Raw genomic sequence first — 16,105 nt, 5'->3', positions numbered from 1 at the left:
CAAGCCCGACGTCAAGGTGGCAGCTTTAGGTCGGGTCTATGTGGCGACGGTATTGGCCGTACCGTTAGTCACCTTGTTTCCACTGTCACATATATCATATATCGCGACTTGAAGGTAGCTGTGGCAAACTATACCTGTCGAATCACATTTCACTCATAGAAATGTGGACAAAACGAATGGTGCTCAGCTGCATACTCATTTGATATGTTGTTTCGCATCCTGCGTAAAAAACACGCGACTGTCCGGGAGAGTGCATACGAATAGCAGACAGATTACTACTTCAAAGTCGTTCTCGTCAATTTCAATAAGAACCTCGCTCGGGTGGGATATCTGGCGATGTTGACGGCTTGGATATTGGATATTCCGATATCTGCTTTTCATTTTCATGGTCAGTAGAGTTTGCTGGCAGCGGTTTGTAGTCGGATATGGCGTACTTCAGGGGGACAGTCGTCTCTGACTCTAACATCGTTTCAAAATTGACATTCAGGATGAAGGACGGTACGTGTATACTAATGCTATCGGGGGACGAAAGCGTTTGAACGACCGAATTGGAGTCACATCCTTCGGAAATTCGGTATGTAGGTATCAATAAAGACGGAAAGAAACGAATCGATGTAAACATGAGCATACTATTGAAAGAACAACCTATAAGACGCGAATTAGTGAAAATTCGCGTCTCTGACCAATAGAATCGATGGGGTAAAAGGATATGGGCGACGCAAACCTAGCTGACATCATTGGTTGAGCTACGAATACAGTCTTTGAAAGTGTGGGGACTTGTATTGTGTGTCCATGTACGATCTATAAACAAAGATTAGGCAGCCCAACCCAGAGGCTTGAGGTACGGACTCCAAGAGGTGCCCATGAATTTGGGGGTTGTCTTTAGCCTACCGGGAACGCTAGTCACCTACTATGTCTGACTTCTGCGCTAATTCGGGGTTCGGAAATATGATTCCTACCTACCTCGTACCTTGGTTGCATTGAGATCTTTCACTCATGCGATGAAAGATGTCCATGGGGTGAATAGCTCGGTGCGCTTCTTGTTTTGAAATATTTCACTTTCGACTGACCGATCCGACCAATTAAGATGTGGTTATGTGGTTATATTGAACGGTTAAGCTATTCACTCAACGTTTTCTCTGAACTATGTTGCTTCCACCGTTTTTCCCTTCCCGCTCCTTTTTCGTTTCCCTTATCATTACTAAGTAAAATCCTATTTATATTACAGGCAACTTACTCTTTGTCGTAATGTTTCGCCGATTCATTTCATTACGATGTACCGGCTCAAACGACACGTTCCATAGACTGGGACTTTTGTACAGACTACGAAAGCACTCGGTTCTTCTTGCTTGTATATCTTCCGGACTACTCTATCGAGGTTACGTAGCGCTTCCGCAACCTCAGTTTATCCAAATCTGCCAGAATCCGCATAGGTACAAAGTGCAGCTCTCGGAATATTTTGCCCTATATTCTTTTGACGGAACTTCTGGTTCGGACCCAAAGGAGAATATTAGGGTTGAGCGTATGCTGATTTTGCGTCAGAAGCTAGAAGAGGAACTTCCGAGCTTGTTTGAGAAAGGCCTCCTCCATATCCCGTCCAGTTTTCTTGATCCAACAACTGTCGTCTCCTTCGAGCGTTCCAATGGAAAGGTCCATACCCTGAGGTAAGTGTACTCGGTTTGGTTTCGACCGTGATTTCGTCCAAGATTAAGACCACAGAAATCAACATGTGATCATTTCACCATAACGGTTGGCCTCGAGGTTACTTAATTACGTGTGGCACATAAGTTCAAATGTAAGGAAGATCTGCCTACGGACCTAGTAACGATTTACCTTTAGACAGCAACGTCACTAGGATCCATCTACTATTCTTTGCATAAGCCGAAATTCCTTGATTCCTCATCAAATTACTGCCTCATGTACGCAGATTTTGTGCAAAGGGCGAGTCTTTGGTTGACCACCAAAGTAGATCGCATACCCATAAACGGCGCTACTCCATTTCATTAGCCTCATCTAATATGGGAGCCTGTCTCAAGTACCTATTTTCAAGGTGGTTGGGGTCAAATTTTGGTGAATTATCATCGTGTGTGAATCTGGAAGCAATTTGTGAACCCAATCTTTCTTCAGGACTGATTACGGAGGAGTGGAGCAAGGGCATATCATTTTGATTCCGTTGGTGGATGTGCGGGAGTAAATCGCCAATATCCATGATGAAGATGTTGCAGAACCCGAATATGAAAGTTGCGAAACCAGCGATTCTTCATCTGAGGGGCATTCTGGGTAGGGAGATTCGCTCATTATAATTCTGGATTGGTAAACTTGTGCAGAGCCCACTGGTGGCTGGGTAGCGATGTAATAATAACAATAAGTATAATTATAATAACCGTTCAGCTGTAACATCCTCTCGGTGCCTAGCTGCCATGCCACCCGAAGGAAGCACGGGAGGTGGGATACTACCAGGGGAAGTCGAGATGCAGAGGTTGGGTTCGAATCACGGACCTTCTGGTCAGTAAGTTCGCGCTCTAACCACTGAGCCATCTCGCCTATCAGCCCACCTTTTGGGGTTTGGGTCTAAGCGGCCTTGAGAAAAAACGGAATTCGATTTCATTGGATTATGGCGCGTGCGTGCGATGCTGAGGTGAGGCGATAGTGAGGTTGCACTGTTCAGTCTAATGTAGATCTCTCAATCATGTAGGCGTGCCGTTCTTATACAGGGATTTTGTAATTATGACTACCTGTCGTCATCCAACATGAAGCGTCATATTGGCGAACCGAAGTGAGTAGCAAGTGGAAAAGTGAAGGTAGTACTGGCCTGTATCGCAGTTTTCAACCATGCGGGGTAGCCCATTTGAGCTTACCGGATCGCATGTATCGTCCTTCAGTATGAGCTGTTCTTGAGGAACAGAGGGAGCGTGGACTCCAACCATGCAGTTATTGGTTGCTGTTTTTTCTGTGCTTTTCAAGTTCACGCACTTTGCTCTGTATACCTAGGAGGACAAAGCCATCTCATACAGCCGGGACGAGTCGACAGAAATGGTACTACCAATTAATGTAGTAACCACAAAGGAGTCAGTTTGACTCCCATTGTTACCGCTTCTGACCTTACTGGTCCTTCGTCGTCTTACCGCATCACGCGAATCCTTGACCCGTTAGCATCAGGTGAGATGTCGATCGGTTAGAGCCTTCGCCGACCAGATCCACACACTCTATCAGGTGTTAGAGCAACGGCACATGTACACACAACCCACCATCTTGGTGTTCTTAACTTCAAGTGTGCTTTCAATTCTGTCGATCCGTCATTACTGTTAACTATACTTGCTCAACAGGGCATGCCCCAGAATTTTGTGAGCATAATCCGAACCCTATATTCACGTACATCTGGGCGTGTGGGAGTGCATGGTGAGCTCTCCAAAAGCTCCCCTACAAAAATTAATGTCCGAAGAGGATATCCACTATCTCCGTTGTTGTTCTACTTCGTCGTTGATGAAATAATGAGTCGAACACTGGGAAGTCTTAAATCCCGTGTGTTCAAATCACTGCTGGTGAGAATCTCATTGATCTGGAGTACGCAGACGAAATCGTACATCAAGATGAAGGCGCGTCACAAGCTGTCGAATAAACTGACCATCTTTCGGCATGCACCTAACGCCTTCAAAGTGCAAAGTCATGCTTCAGATAGTGAAGTTTCTCAGTGTGTATCTTCAGTTCAAGAAGAATCACTGGAGAGTAGGGAGGATTTTGCGTACCTCAGTAATAAAATTAGCTTTGACAGAGATGTGTCTAATAAAGCCTGCGCATATTTCAAAGGCCTAAATCACGTTTGCCAATTTAGGCCACTCGTGGCATCAAAGTAGTGTATCACTTGGTCTCATGGGTCGCGTGTACCAGAATGAGGGCTGCTTTGTTGTATGGTTCCGTGGTGATTAGAAAATGGACATTTGGTTGTGCAACAGATACCTCGCTTGTGGAAAACATCTGGCACCATCAACTATGGTGGTTCCCGAATGTCGATGCATCGTCTATTGAGACGAGTTTCGTCCTCCGCGCCTCCCACAAGATACCTCTAACTGTCAACTGGGCAACACATGACTCGGCAGTAGGTTGTTAAAGAGATTACGAATTGTTGTTGGTTTGGCCCCCTTTATAGGATGGTATCCCCTGTACTTGGGCGGAAACATCTCGAGAAGTAATGGCTAATCAGCGTCGGTGGCGTTCAGGCTGTTTGATCATGCTCTTGGAAGTATAGACAGTTTAGAATGCTTGCGACAAACCAGCATCAACTCTGCTCTTTTATCTTCTCACTTTAAGACTTTAAATTATATTTAATTAGGCGAAATTTGTGATTGCAAAGGAGTGAAGCATCAGCTGCGTTGCTGTTTCTGATGATGATGGTGTTAGTAATGTTTAGTTTTTTATCAAGTTTGTTTGAATTTAGTCATAGCCTTGAGGTGGAGGATGGAAAATGGACAGGTGCCACCCTCAGCGCATTTATTCTGTGTCGCTTACATCTCCATGCATCCAATCAAAAACATTAGGAGGACCACGACAGCGCGTACATCATTGATATCCGTTGGCCGGCATCGGTTGGTCACAACGGCTCCACACAAACTCAGAGAGTCAAGAGAAAAGGTGGGCCGCAACACCAACACCAAAACTTTCAGCAAACTTTTTCACGCCCCTCTGTCAAGTCACAGGCCCACCCTGTTTTGTCACCATTTAGGAGTAGCCACTGAGGGCAATATTCGTCTTAGTATACAATGTCTGTTGTGACTGTTTGCTAGCTGGGTGATTCAGGAGATTGACGGAACTTATCCCATTACTTTTGATAGCCGAAGTACTTCAGTAGGATATCCCACTGAACAAGACAAGGGAGACCGGACGAACACCGGTTATTTTTAGGATAAGCCAACGGAAGAAAGAGCGCTGTGGTTCAGTTGGCTACAACAGAAAGAAAATGAAATATTAGTGAAATGTTACAAGAAGTCGAATTGTTTGTTAGGACCTGGTCGTCGTAACACCCCCTCTTTCAAAATGTTTGTAGGCTTTCATATGTGGAGTCAGCCGCATTGGTGTAAGTGATTTTTGCTTACGGCTGGACTGCCGTCTTGGCGTGCATGTGGATTCCACTGGGGTTCGCTTCTTTGCACCGGGAGAACATGTGTGGATGGTAACTAAAAGGTATCCAACAGTATGTTCAAAGGAATAGCCAGTGAAGCATGTTTTGGGCGAAGTCGATTCGCGTGACGCAGCCGTGTGGTTGACTACGAGTCGACTTCGTAAATGACGTTAACCACACGGCGCTTGATGCAGCCATGAGTCCATTTCTCCACTGCTGCCATGGTCTTTAGCCAAAACCGATTCACCGGGCTTATCGGTATTGTGAACGGTACCGCGGTGGCCGTTAAACTGTAGCTCCACATATGCGCCCCTTTTCTGTAGACGCGGGGGGGGGGGGGTGTTGGGCATACCGCATCTATGGGTAAACGGATTTTACGCCCAAAAAGCGCTTCAGTGGGTGAGTTGTTTGGCATTTCGTGTTAGGTGTCTCACGCTGGCTTAAGAAGGTTCCAGTAATCCCTGTTGACGCTCCCCCCTCTTAAAGTTTTTGAAATGCCTCGCTTGAACGTGTTGACAAAGCGGTCTTTAGATTGAGGATGGAATGGCGACGATCGAACGTGGTGAATGGCTTGCAAAACAAAGCAAATTCCCCTAGGTAAACGCACTGTCTTATTCTGAAATCAATGTTTCTGGCGCACCGAAGCGACTGAAGATGCGAGTGAAAAGTGATGTGAGGTATCATGATTATCTCCGGCCATTTACTAGATAAGATAAGACTGATTCTTAGTTGATCCTGGAAAATCATCATGTCCACGCGACCGAGGGTTGGTTGGTGCAGACTGAGAGGATAACTCAGTCTTCTGCGGTGCGTTTGCAGAACACTGTCATTTTGAACCGGACTGAACAAGTTCTAGTTGTTTCCTCGTACCCTGTCAGTTTACTTAACCTATCACTAAGGCTTTCATTCGGTCGATGCGGGGTTGTCCGAAATGAAATTCTCTAGTACTCGTGCTCGCAGTTTGACTGGTGTTATAACACATTCTTCAAAGAGAAGGCAACCGTCGGCTTCAGATAGAGAAAATCGTCGATAGAATAAGGACTGAGTGATGGCGAGCCTGTTCGGTGATAGTGTAATCATTTTTGGATCACAAGGTCACATCTGGTTTCGCCATGGATCGACGTTGAAGCAAATGGAAGTGCTCGGATTGATGCAGCGAGTATGGTTCAGGCTCCCGGTTAGACGGAAATGAATGTCAGGACTATCTTCCGCTAACTGCCTTTGTGACTCTATCAGTCTTTATAAGGCATCTATTTGGCCAATGGTATTCATAGACTGGTATTTGGTTGGAAAATCATGACCTAGGATAATCGTCGCTCAGCGCTGGGGACAATTTACTTTACACACTGGAACGATATTCTTAGAACCGAAAATGTTGACAAGCTGTTTGTGATTTATGAGGAGTGTGAAATGATGAACTTATATCATTTGTGGAATTACCTGATGGTAAACACGATTGCAAGTGCTTTTTTTATCTGGCTGCAATTGAGTCCGCCTGGTATCAAAGGTCAAGCTGCATGAGTGACATCTTTTTCAGTTCTGTCAGGAAATCTGTGGGAAATAACTGCTTCGGTTCTATGGTTGGGTGCATCTGACACTAGAGTGATATCCATAGATGGGTGTAAGTAGCAAATCAGATGATAGAAGTGGCTTAGCTGCGTCGAAAGCTAATTGACAGTGGGGTGACCGATTCCAGGGAACATCCTTTTTTAAGAGATGGTTGAGAGACGACCAAAGGCGTCGAAAGCTAATTGACAGTGGGGTGACCGATTCCAGGGAACATCCTTTTTTAAGAGATGGTTGAGAGGAACACGACCAAAGTGCATATCTGGTAGAAAAAGTACTGTATTGATTTACCAACCCTCATAAAGTTCACAGTGAAGGCATGCCCGTTGGTGGTGGTATCCTCTGAATTGCATCGTTATTGTCCGGGTCAGAATGACGATCAGGCTCATCGAAAGTAAAACCCAAATGACTGATAGATGTAAGAAAGAATGCACATTTTTGCGCTCGGAGATGGAAGCCGTATTTCTGGATTCGATTAAGTACTGAGGTTAAGCGATGGAATTCTTCCTGATCAGAGGCTGCTGCAGGGATATCGTACAAGTACGTCATGACACCTGTTAACCCATTGAGTATAGTGTTCATGATCTGCGGAATATGGTTGGCGCCGTTTTTACTCCAAAGGGAAGACGATTGAACTGGAAAAGACCGCGGTGACTTCAGTGGTTAAAATGTCATTAGAGTCATCGGCAACTTTGATTTGCAGATAGGCATCAGTCAGATCGAGTCTAGCAAAGCAAGTGTCACCATTGAGTTTGGTAAACGGGTCTTCTGGAACTGGGAAAGCATACTGATATGATTTGAGTACAGCACTAAAGCCTGTGGAATAGTCAGCACAAGTCCAGATATTCTCATTCGTCTTCCTGGCCACAACAATGGGAGTTGCTCAGAATGGGTGACTGGCTGGATAACACCTGAATTCCGGAAGCGATCGAGTTTAGATTCTACAGATGCAAGAGCCACATAAGTTACAGGGCGTTTAGGTCTGAAGACAGGTTTGCTATCTGGTTTCCACTAAACTGTGTCTTGGGCTTTAGAACAATGCCTAAGATCATCTTAAGAACACCATAAAATTTTGATGTTTGCAAATGCTTCTATGTGTGAGAGGTGCGCCGTCACATACAGACCGTAGAGGCACAAAATAGATTTCACTCATTTATCCAATCAAGAGGTAGCAAAGCGCCTTTAAATCGCATCTTACTAAAGGACGCATCACAAGTGAGTTCACCAGTAAGCGGTCAGTTTTTGCCGGAAGCAGACTGTGCAGAATGGTTGGTATCAGAAAATAATGGCTTCCCAATTGCGTTCCAAATGGGAAGTGAAGTCAGTGTGATGTCTGAGGTTTTATTGAGCTGAAGACTGACAGGATGATTCATCATCATCATCTGTGGCGCGACATCGTTGTTCATCACTGATTACTTGCTACCTTACAGTCATGATTTCTTTGAAAGTCCTATTGTTAAGAAAAGAATAGGAGTAGACGGGGAAGGGCCAAGATAATTATTCACGTAGTGTGGTAGACTTCCTGCGGGATTCGAAATCCACTTTGAATGATAGGATAACAGAAATCGATTGGCAGCGTTTCCGTTCTAATGTAGAAGCCGTTTTAAATGCACTCTTGCGCTGACTGTTAGTCAGAATTCCACACGGATCCCGCTTTACCGCACGTCTTTAGGCCCTGATTCTGCCGATAAGCCTAACCCGCACGAGATTGGCCAAGAATTCGGGACACTTGCCGGTCCGGCATCAAGACGAGATCTGATTGGTCAGAAATCTGGACCCAACAGCTAGTCGTGACCCAGTATTAGCCAAATGCCGGTTGCCAATGGCGCATCCAGAACGCGTCAGAACTTCCAGAAAGTTATAACCGCTTAGGCTGTATATACGAAGCGCTGTACAACTGTTCTTTACTTCGTTTTGGGCATTGATAGACCATGTGCACCTTTGGTGGTTGTTTTGACGTGGACGCTAGCTTGGGAGGCTCAGACCGAGAACTAAGCTGTGGAAAATACCGTTACTACAATTGGCGACGGGGATGGGATTAATCGATTTAGTCTTCTCTGGGAAACTGCTGTATCCGCCTCGGTGCCTTTGTTTCGGGAAAAGACTCACCAACAAGGAACACAACAGCTTTATTGCGAACGAGTATGTGCAAACGTATCGGCGGGCCTCGCGATATTTAAAAGGGCACTTTTGGCATTGACCCAGACTGTCTGATTGGCGTTTGGTGAACACACATCATCAGTCGACCGTGCTTCTATGAAGCATCTGAACACTCTTGATCGTCGGCTGTGTTTTGAGTGCAGTGGCCTATGTAATTACCTCACTTCACCCATGGATCAGGAATTGATACATCCATATGTTAAATACGATAGCCGTAATGCAATGACATTACTGGCTATGTGATTTGGCCACCTGTTGGTCGCCAACGTTAGTGTCTTATCCCGAGCTCCATATCTGGAAAGACGGTAGTTACGACTACGACTGAGTTTACTTGTTCGAATTTCCATACTTTGTTGCCAGTCAGCACGGAGGTGGTTGAAGAGATATGCGATATAGGGGGTCCCTTGATACGCTAATTATGTGTCCCTTCCGACGTAGCCTATGGAGTGTACCCAGTCAACCTTCGTTCAAAAGCCATGGTTCGTCCAATGTTCCCACCAAACCCAGATAATATTCTGGAGACACCCATGACCCACCAGTGATGGTCTCACATTTCGAGTGCGGCATAAGTCCAAAGTTCCAAGTACTACTTCAAAATCTCCATCTTCTTGTGCTTCTCTGAATCTTAAGTATGAAGAACCTGAGTTTGTTGGTCTGTTCACTTATCATGGCAGCTGCGTAAGCCGTTATTGTACTTCAATGGATGTATTCCATAAGGGGGTAATGGAAGCGCTGGCAGCGTTTACCGAATTCGGTTAGAGCTCTGAGGTTAGAGGTCGCGCACGCACGACAACTCTCGTTCGGCTGTAACACCCTTTCGGCGCCCAGCTGTCAGGTTGTCAAAGCCTAGACACAAGTAGTTGGAATGTTGAGGTTCGGTTCGCACTGCAGACCTTCTGGTCTGTAAGTTTGCGCCTTAACCACTGAGCTATTTCGAGCTCATAGGATAACTGTAAGAGCGGTTGGTTTTCAGACGTGGCCTTCCCGATCCGAGGATCTGGTCTGTGTCATCACCGTTGCATAACAAGAGTTAGCTGGCTGCAGTGAGCACGCGATACTATGTTTCGAATCTTAACCTTTAGAGCAGCAGATAAGACTTGGTAGGTTAAAGTGGTTGAGGCGCGTATTACTTGTGCCCAAACACCCAAGAAAGCCTTGCTTTCCGTCCTGAGCCGTTGTTGATGAATGGTTCGTGGTGGACATGCCATGACGTAGCAGTGAAATGAAAGTGGCTAAAGTCAAACAATGCCGTAGGATCTTCGACCTTCCAGGTCGGGCCCTCATATTCCTGCTTATGTATGGTCGGAGACTCTGTAGGGCATGGCGCGCATGCTGCCGTGCTCTTTCACCAAGTTGGGTCACACAAACCTTGTAACTGAGAGGTAACAATGGTCAAACCAGAGCCATTGTTTGTCGGTCCCCTTCCGGGATGATGCAGTATTTCAGACTGTCCAGCCAACCAAATTTCTATCTTTGATTGGTCACAAATAATTAGCCCGCTTTGACAACTACTGGTCAGAATGTCGTGTCTTGAGTAATTCTTCGGTGACTGATGGTGGAGATGACTGATGGCAATAGATTTGCCTGGTGTAAACGCGTTCATTATCAGAGGTTCACAGTGGAGATTCGGATAATTTGTGATGCTCATCGTCAGAGGATGAGAATAACCTACATTGATTTTCAGCATGACTTCACTGTTGACTGGATCACCCATTCTCCCACCTCCAGGCTCAGGTGACCACACGGATGTAAGCCACATATCGGCGCATATGCTCATGGATGTATTTAGCGAAAGTTATCACTGCCACGCGTATGTGCGCACTGCTCGAAATGACGGTCGATTTTTATTTAAGTACTAATGAGTTGTTCCAGAAGGGCTCGGTAAACAATCGGTATTTGGTATCTGGGCAACGTTTCGCTTTTGACACAAAGGCTTCATCAGGCTTTCAATTAATTGAATACAATTGATTTGGTTTGTTCGCGTTTAGGATATATTGAGTTGTTTGAGGATAGAAAAGTGTCCCTTGTGGCGGAGTTTTCGAGGAAGAATATTGTACCACATCTGTTTCATGTATACGGGGTTTGATTCCGTCCCGCAGGTGGTTATTCAGGAATTTCGCTTGACTATCCCACTTATGCCTGGCACGTGTAATTTTGTTTCTATCCTTCTTTTCTCACTTAAACAGCACCAGGTCTTCTATCCTTGCCGCACTTGCACTGGTACGCGTTTACTACTTAACTCGCTCCTATGTTCGTTGGATTGAAATTGTGAACCTCCTGTCGGATTCAGAAAAATTCGAGCTCGAAGTGAGCTTCAGAATCGTCTTGCTCCCTCTCCCGTCGTTGTCAGAATCACGACTGCCCCCAGAACAGTTATTGCAAAAGTTGGAATCGCGTGCAAAGTAAGTGACAGCATGTCTGTTCAGTGGGACTCCAAGGATTCTTTTCTCGGGACTCAGGTCAGTATGTCCCAGAGTTCTCAATTGATGATTGATTAGATGGCCGTTGGTGTGTTCGCCGAGTTTAGACATTAACTTGCAAACGTTTCGTCCCCACTCGAGGAGACATCGTCAGTCCGGAGTTGAAGGGGTACTTCCTCCTTGCCTGCCTGCGTTTACATAGTTTTCGAGGAGTACCTAATATCCTTTTATGTGATTGGGTAATCGATATTTGCGTTTCTTGGAATCTTGAGGGAGGATGATGGATACTCTTCGAAATCTATATAAACGCAGGCAGATAAGGAGGAAGTACTCACTGAACTGCTCGCCGACAATGACTTTCCAAGTGTGGACGTAGCCACTTTCCAAGGTGGGCGAACAAATCAACAGCCATATGATGAATTAAAACACACCCGAGCTTCCTCGACACATTATCAGAGTTCTCAACCTAAAGCCATAATGTAATCACCTTGATAAGGGATGCCTACTTCCGTGGTTGTAAAAGAGGTGTTACTTTTGCACTGAATGAAATTTGACCACTGGATACTAAAAGTCGTGCATCTGCATATCCGTTCTTGTATCCGTTTGTTTTTTTCTCATAAGTTTTTAAACTGGAATTCGTCAGCTGATGACCTCGACACACCATCTAGGTAGCTGTCAGGTTGCTCATTCGTATTCTACAAGTTATATGCCTCGGAATAGAGTTGTTCCTTGTGGCTAATTTGATACCATTCACGAGTTACCGTTTTAGCACTTTTGTCTAACCTCCTTGCCACGTATGTTAAACGAAATGACTTTTGAATGCTCATCACATATGTTTTGCAACCTGTGGCACTTATCAACCAGTTGTTGAGCATCCCTCGGGTTATCGAGCAGTCGTGATTTCTTTCAAAATCCGTTCTCGTGTTTGGTTTGGTTGAGTATGCTCATTGATGCCTCCCAGCCTTAAGACGTGTTACAAACCGACTACGAAGTTCTGCGTCATTCGACTCCTTGTTAGTATAAAGCTTCTTTTGTGAAGTCTCATGCTACATTATGTCATCCGACCCTGATAAATTCCGCTTTGTACATGTATTTCGTGTTGACTGGGTGTCGCCGATATCGCACATCTCTTGGACTCCAATTACAGCGCGACCAAAACACTTTGGAGACTATTTGAATAGCAAGTGACTCACTGGATGCAGGCTTTCTTAGTTGTTCGCTTTGTTTTTATGGAGTATAGTTCGAGAACACCGTCACCTTAGTAGGACAGTGGCATAATTATTGATTGCGAAATACAACAGGCTGTGGATACGCTGTATTTTGTTCAGCTCCATGTGCTGTCCTTAACATGCGTCTATTTCGGGTCACACTATTCATTCCCACATACGGACACTTCAAGTGAATTAACAAGCAAACAGATAAATTATGGTCGTACGTCACTGCTTGAACACCATGTTGTGCTGTCAATAATGATAACGATTTTTCCCATCTATACATTATCAAGACAGGATACTCCCTTGATCAAACAACTGAAACTTCTTCATACATGTAGGATTTTGTTCCTCTAAACGTTTTGTTTTCATTTGGTATAACAATATACAATATCTTGGCGCTTAATTCATCATTGCACTGAATTACTATACTCCGTCCTTGTACGTAGGTATGATGGATCTACTCGCTGGCAAAAATGAACGAAAATTAGACTAGCGAGAAAATGAGGAGGTTGAAAGGTGGGGAACAGTTTATAGCGAATGCACGTCAAGGTGGCAGCTTTAGGTCAGGGGCTGTGACAGCATGTCTGTTCAGTGGGACTCCAAGGATTCTTTTCTCGGGACTCAGGTCAGTATGTCCCAGAGTTCTCAATTGATGATTGATTAGATGGCCGTTGGTGTGTTCGCCGAGTTTAGACATTAACTTGCAAACGTTTCGTCCCCACTCGAGGAGACATCGTCAGTCCGGAGTTGAAGGGGTACTTCCTCCTTGCCTGCCTGCGTTTACATAGTTTTCGAGGAGTACCTAATATCCTTTTATGTGATTGGGTAATCGATATTTGCGTTTCTTGGAATCTTGAGGGAGGATGATGGATACTCTTCGAAATCTATATAAACGCAGGCAGATAAGGAGGAAGTACTCACTGAACTGCTCGCCGACAATGACTTTCCAAGTGTGGACGTAGCCACTTTCCAAGGTGGGCGAACAAATCAACAGCCATATGATGAATTAAAACACACCCGAGCTTCCTCGACACATTATCAGAGTTCTCAACCTAAAGCCATAATGTAATCACCTTGATAAGGGATGCCTACTTCCGTGGTTGTAAAAGAGGTGTTACTTTTGCACTGAATGAAATTTGACCACTGGATACTAAAAGTCGTGCATCTGCATATCCGTTCTTGTATCCGTTTGTTTTTTTCTCATAAGTTTTTAAACTGGAATTCGTCAGCTGATGACCTCGACACACCATCTAGGTAGCTGTCAGGTTGCTCATTCGTATTCTACAAGTTATATGCCTCGGAATAGAGTTGTTCCTTGTGGCTAATTTGATACCATTCACGAGTTACCGTTTTAGCACTTTTGTCTAACCTCCTTGCCACGTATGTTAAACGAAATGACTTTTGAATGCTCATCACATATGTTTTGCAACCTGTGGCACTTATCAACCAGTTGTTGAGCATCCCTCGGGTTATCGAGCAGTCGTGATTTCTTTCAAAATCCGTTCTCGTGTTTGGTTTGGTTGAGTATGCTCATTGATGCCTCCCAGCCTTAAGACGTGTTACAAACCGACTACGAAGTTCTGCGTCATTCGACTCCTTGTTAGTATAAAGCTTCTTTTGTGAAGTCTCATGCTACATTATGTCATCCGACCCTGATAAATTCCGCTTTGTACATGTATTTCGTGTTGACTGGGTGTCGCCGATATCGCACATCTCTTGGACTCCAATTACAGCGCGACCAAAACACTTTGGAGACTATTTGAATAGCAAGTGACTCACTGGATGCAGGCTTTCTTAGTTGTTCGCTTTGTTTTTATGGAGTATAGTTCGAGAACACCGTCACCTTAGTAGGACAGTGGCATAATTATTGATTGCGAAATACAACAGGCTGTGGATACGCTGTATTTTGTTCAGCTCCATGTGCTGTCCTTAACATGCGTCTATTTCGGGTCACACTATTCATTCCCACATACGGACACTTCAAGTGAATTAACAAGCAAACAGATAAATTATGGTCGTACGTCACTGCTTGAACACCATGTTGTGCTGTCAATAATGATAACGATTTTTCCCATCTATACATTATCAAGACAGGATACTCCCTTGATCAAACAACTGAAACTTCTTCATACATGTAGGATTTTGTTCCTCTAAACGTTTTGTTTTCATTTGGTATAACAATATACAATATCTTGGCGCTTAATTCATCATTGCATTGAATTACTATACTCCGTCCTTGTACGTAGGTATGATGGATCTACTCGCTAGCAAAAATGAACGAAAATTAGACTAGCGAGAAAAGAGGAGGTTGGAAAGGTGGGGAACAGTTTATAGCGAATGTACACTCATTTGCAGACTAATTTGGTTTTTCGAGAGACCTGGAACCCAGTTGATGTTTCCAGGCAACTGAATGTGCTGCTAGAACAGTTTCCCTTCGGTTCCATCGATTGGACGAACCGCCGCACGGTTACTTCACAATACCCCACTCGTAGTCTACGTATCCTGATACGAAGGGGTGATCTGAACATCAACACAACCGAGCAATCTTCATAACCTGAATGTACCAATGACTGGTTTGATGTCGTAAGCCAGTACTGTTCAACGTCCCGTACTATCAACAGATTAAGTCTAAGGTTGTTGGTTCGTTGATCTCCTTGTCTTGATCTCTGTTGGGTTCCATTTACAAAAGAGAGTGGATGTCTGTGCTGTACGTTGCGTACAGCACTCTAACGGTCCTAAGGTTGACATGGCAATATCATTCAAATCGTAACTCACCGAGATTTCCTATCATAAAGTTGTTTTCGCAACATCTTTGATAACTGGCGTTTTTCTGGATTTCAGATGGCATGAATACCGTGCTACTTTCATTGTTGCTGAAAATGGTGAAGTCTCCGAGGTTCGACTAACCAAGGTACTTGTCATTCTCAACTGCCCTGTTTGTCTCCTTACATCCACTCGTTCTCATGAAAATTATGCATGCAACATTGTATATCCTTTCTGGACTGAGCAGTAAAAGTTACCGGTCTTTGCACCTTATTCAAGGATGATGCCGAGCTTCAAGGAAAGAAGAACATGCTTTAGAATCTTCGTTTCTCGATTGGACTCTCTGGGAATAGGATAACTTTCATGAATCTTTGCATTCGTCTGCTGCTGTGTGTAAAGTAGTCCGAAATTGTCGCTGTTTTTCTCTCACGTCCGTTGGTACTCTAAGGTAATGCAGGGCTTCACCTGGTCGTTCCGGTAGTTTAATAATCCTGGAGTGAAAGCGTGCGCCCCAACCTTTGCCCATAAAACTCGGCAATCTTCGGAGCCATGCCGCTAGGCCACGCATGTAGGTCCGTGGATTTTTCACTAACAGGAGTGCTAATTGATAGACTCGAATGAATTTCATGTGGTAAGTAGTGGACACTACGAGAAAAAAAACAGAATTTACAGAAAAAATACTTTGAGAACAACAGAAAGTGGAAGACAGACGCGACAAGTTTATGGAACCAAATCAGGGTGCCATATTATCCGCACTTCCTAATGACGCATCCCGGTCATGATGAAAGCTGGTTTGTGAGTTGACCTGTCCAACCATAGTTGTCTGTTGGAGTAGAAATTAGCTCTTAATGAGCTGGGGGTGTGAA

General features: G+C 44.6%; 1 protein-coding gene across 1 annotated transcript in view; it reads left to right on the top strand.

The window, feature by feature from the left end:
- Positions 1 to 1,230: 1,230 nt before the first annotated feature.
- T265_12453 (hypothetical protein) overlaps positions 1,231 to 16,105 on the top strand; it is a gene marked incomplete at both ends in the record, with an annotated part of 17,345 nt that continues 2,470 nt past the window's right edge. Inside the window, 3 exons of the mRNA XM_009163869.1 lie at positions 1,231 to 1,664; positions 11,029 to 11,244; positions 15,318 to 15,387. Coding sequence (XP_009162133.1) covers positions 1,249 to 1,664; positions 11,029 to 11,244; positions 15,318 to 15,387 — 702 coding nt within the window. The remainder of the gene's footprint in view (positions 1,665 to 11,028; positions 11,245 to 15,317; positions 15,388 to 16,105) is intronic.

The sequence above is a fragment of the Opisthorchis viverrini genome (assembly GCF_000715545.1).
Source record: "Opisthorchis viverrini unplaced genomic scaffold opera_v5_1, whole genome shotgun sequence".
In the NCBI taxonomy this organism is placed as follows: Eukaryota; Metazoa; Platyhelminthes; class Trematoda; order Opisthorchiida; family Opisthorchiidae; genus Opisthorchis; species Opisthorchis viverrini.
The sequence above is the reverse complement of the archived record's forward strand: the minus strand, read 5'-3'. Positions and strand labels throughout refer to the sequence as shown.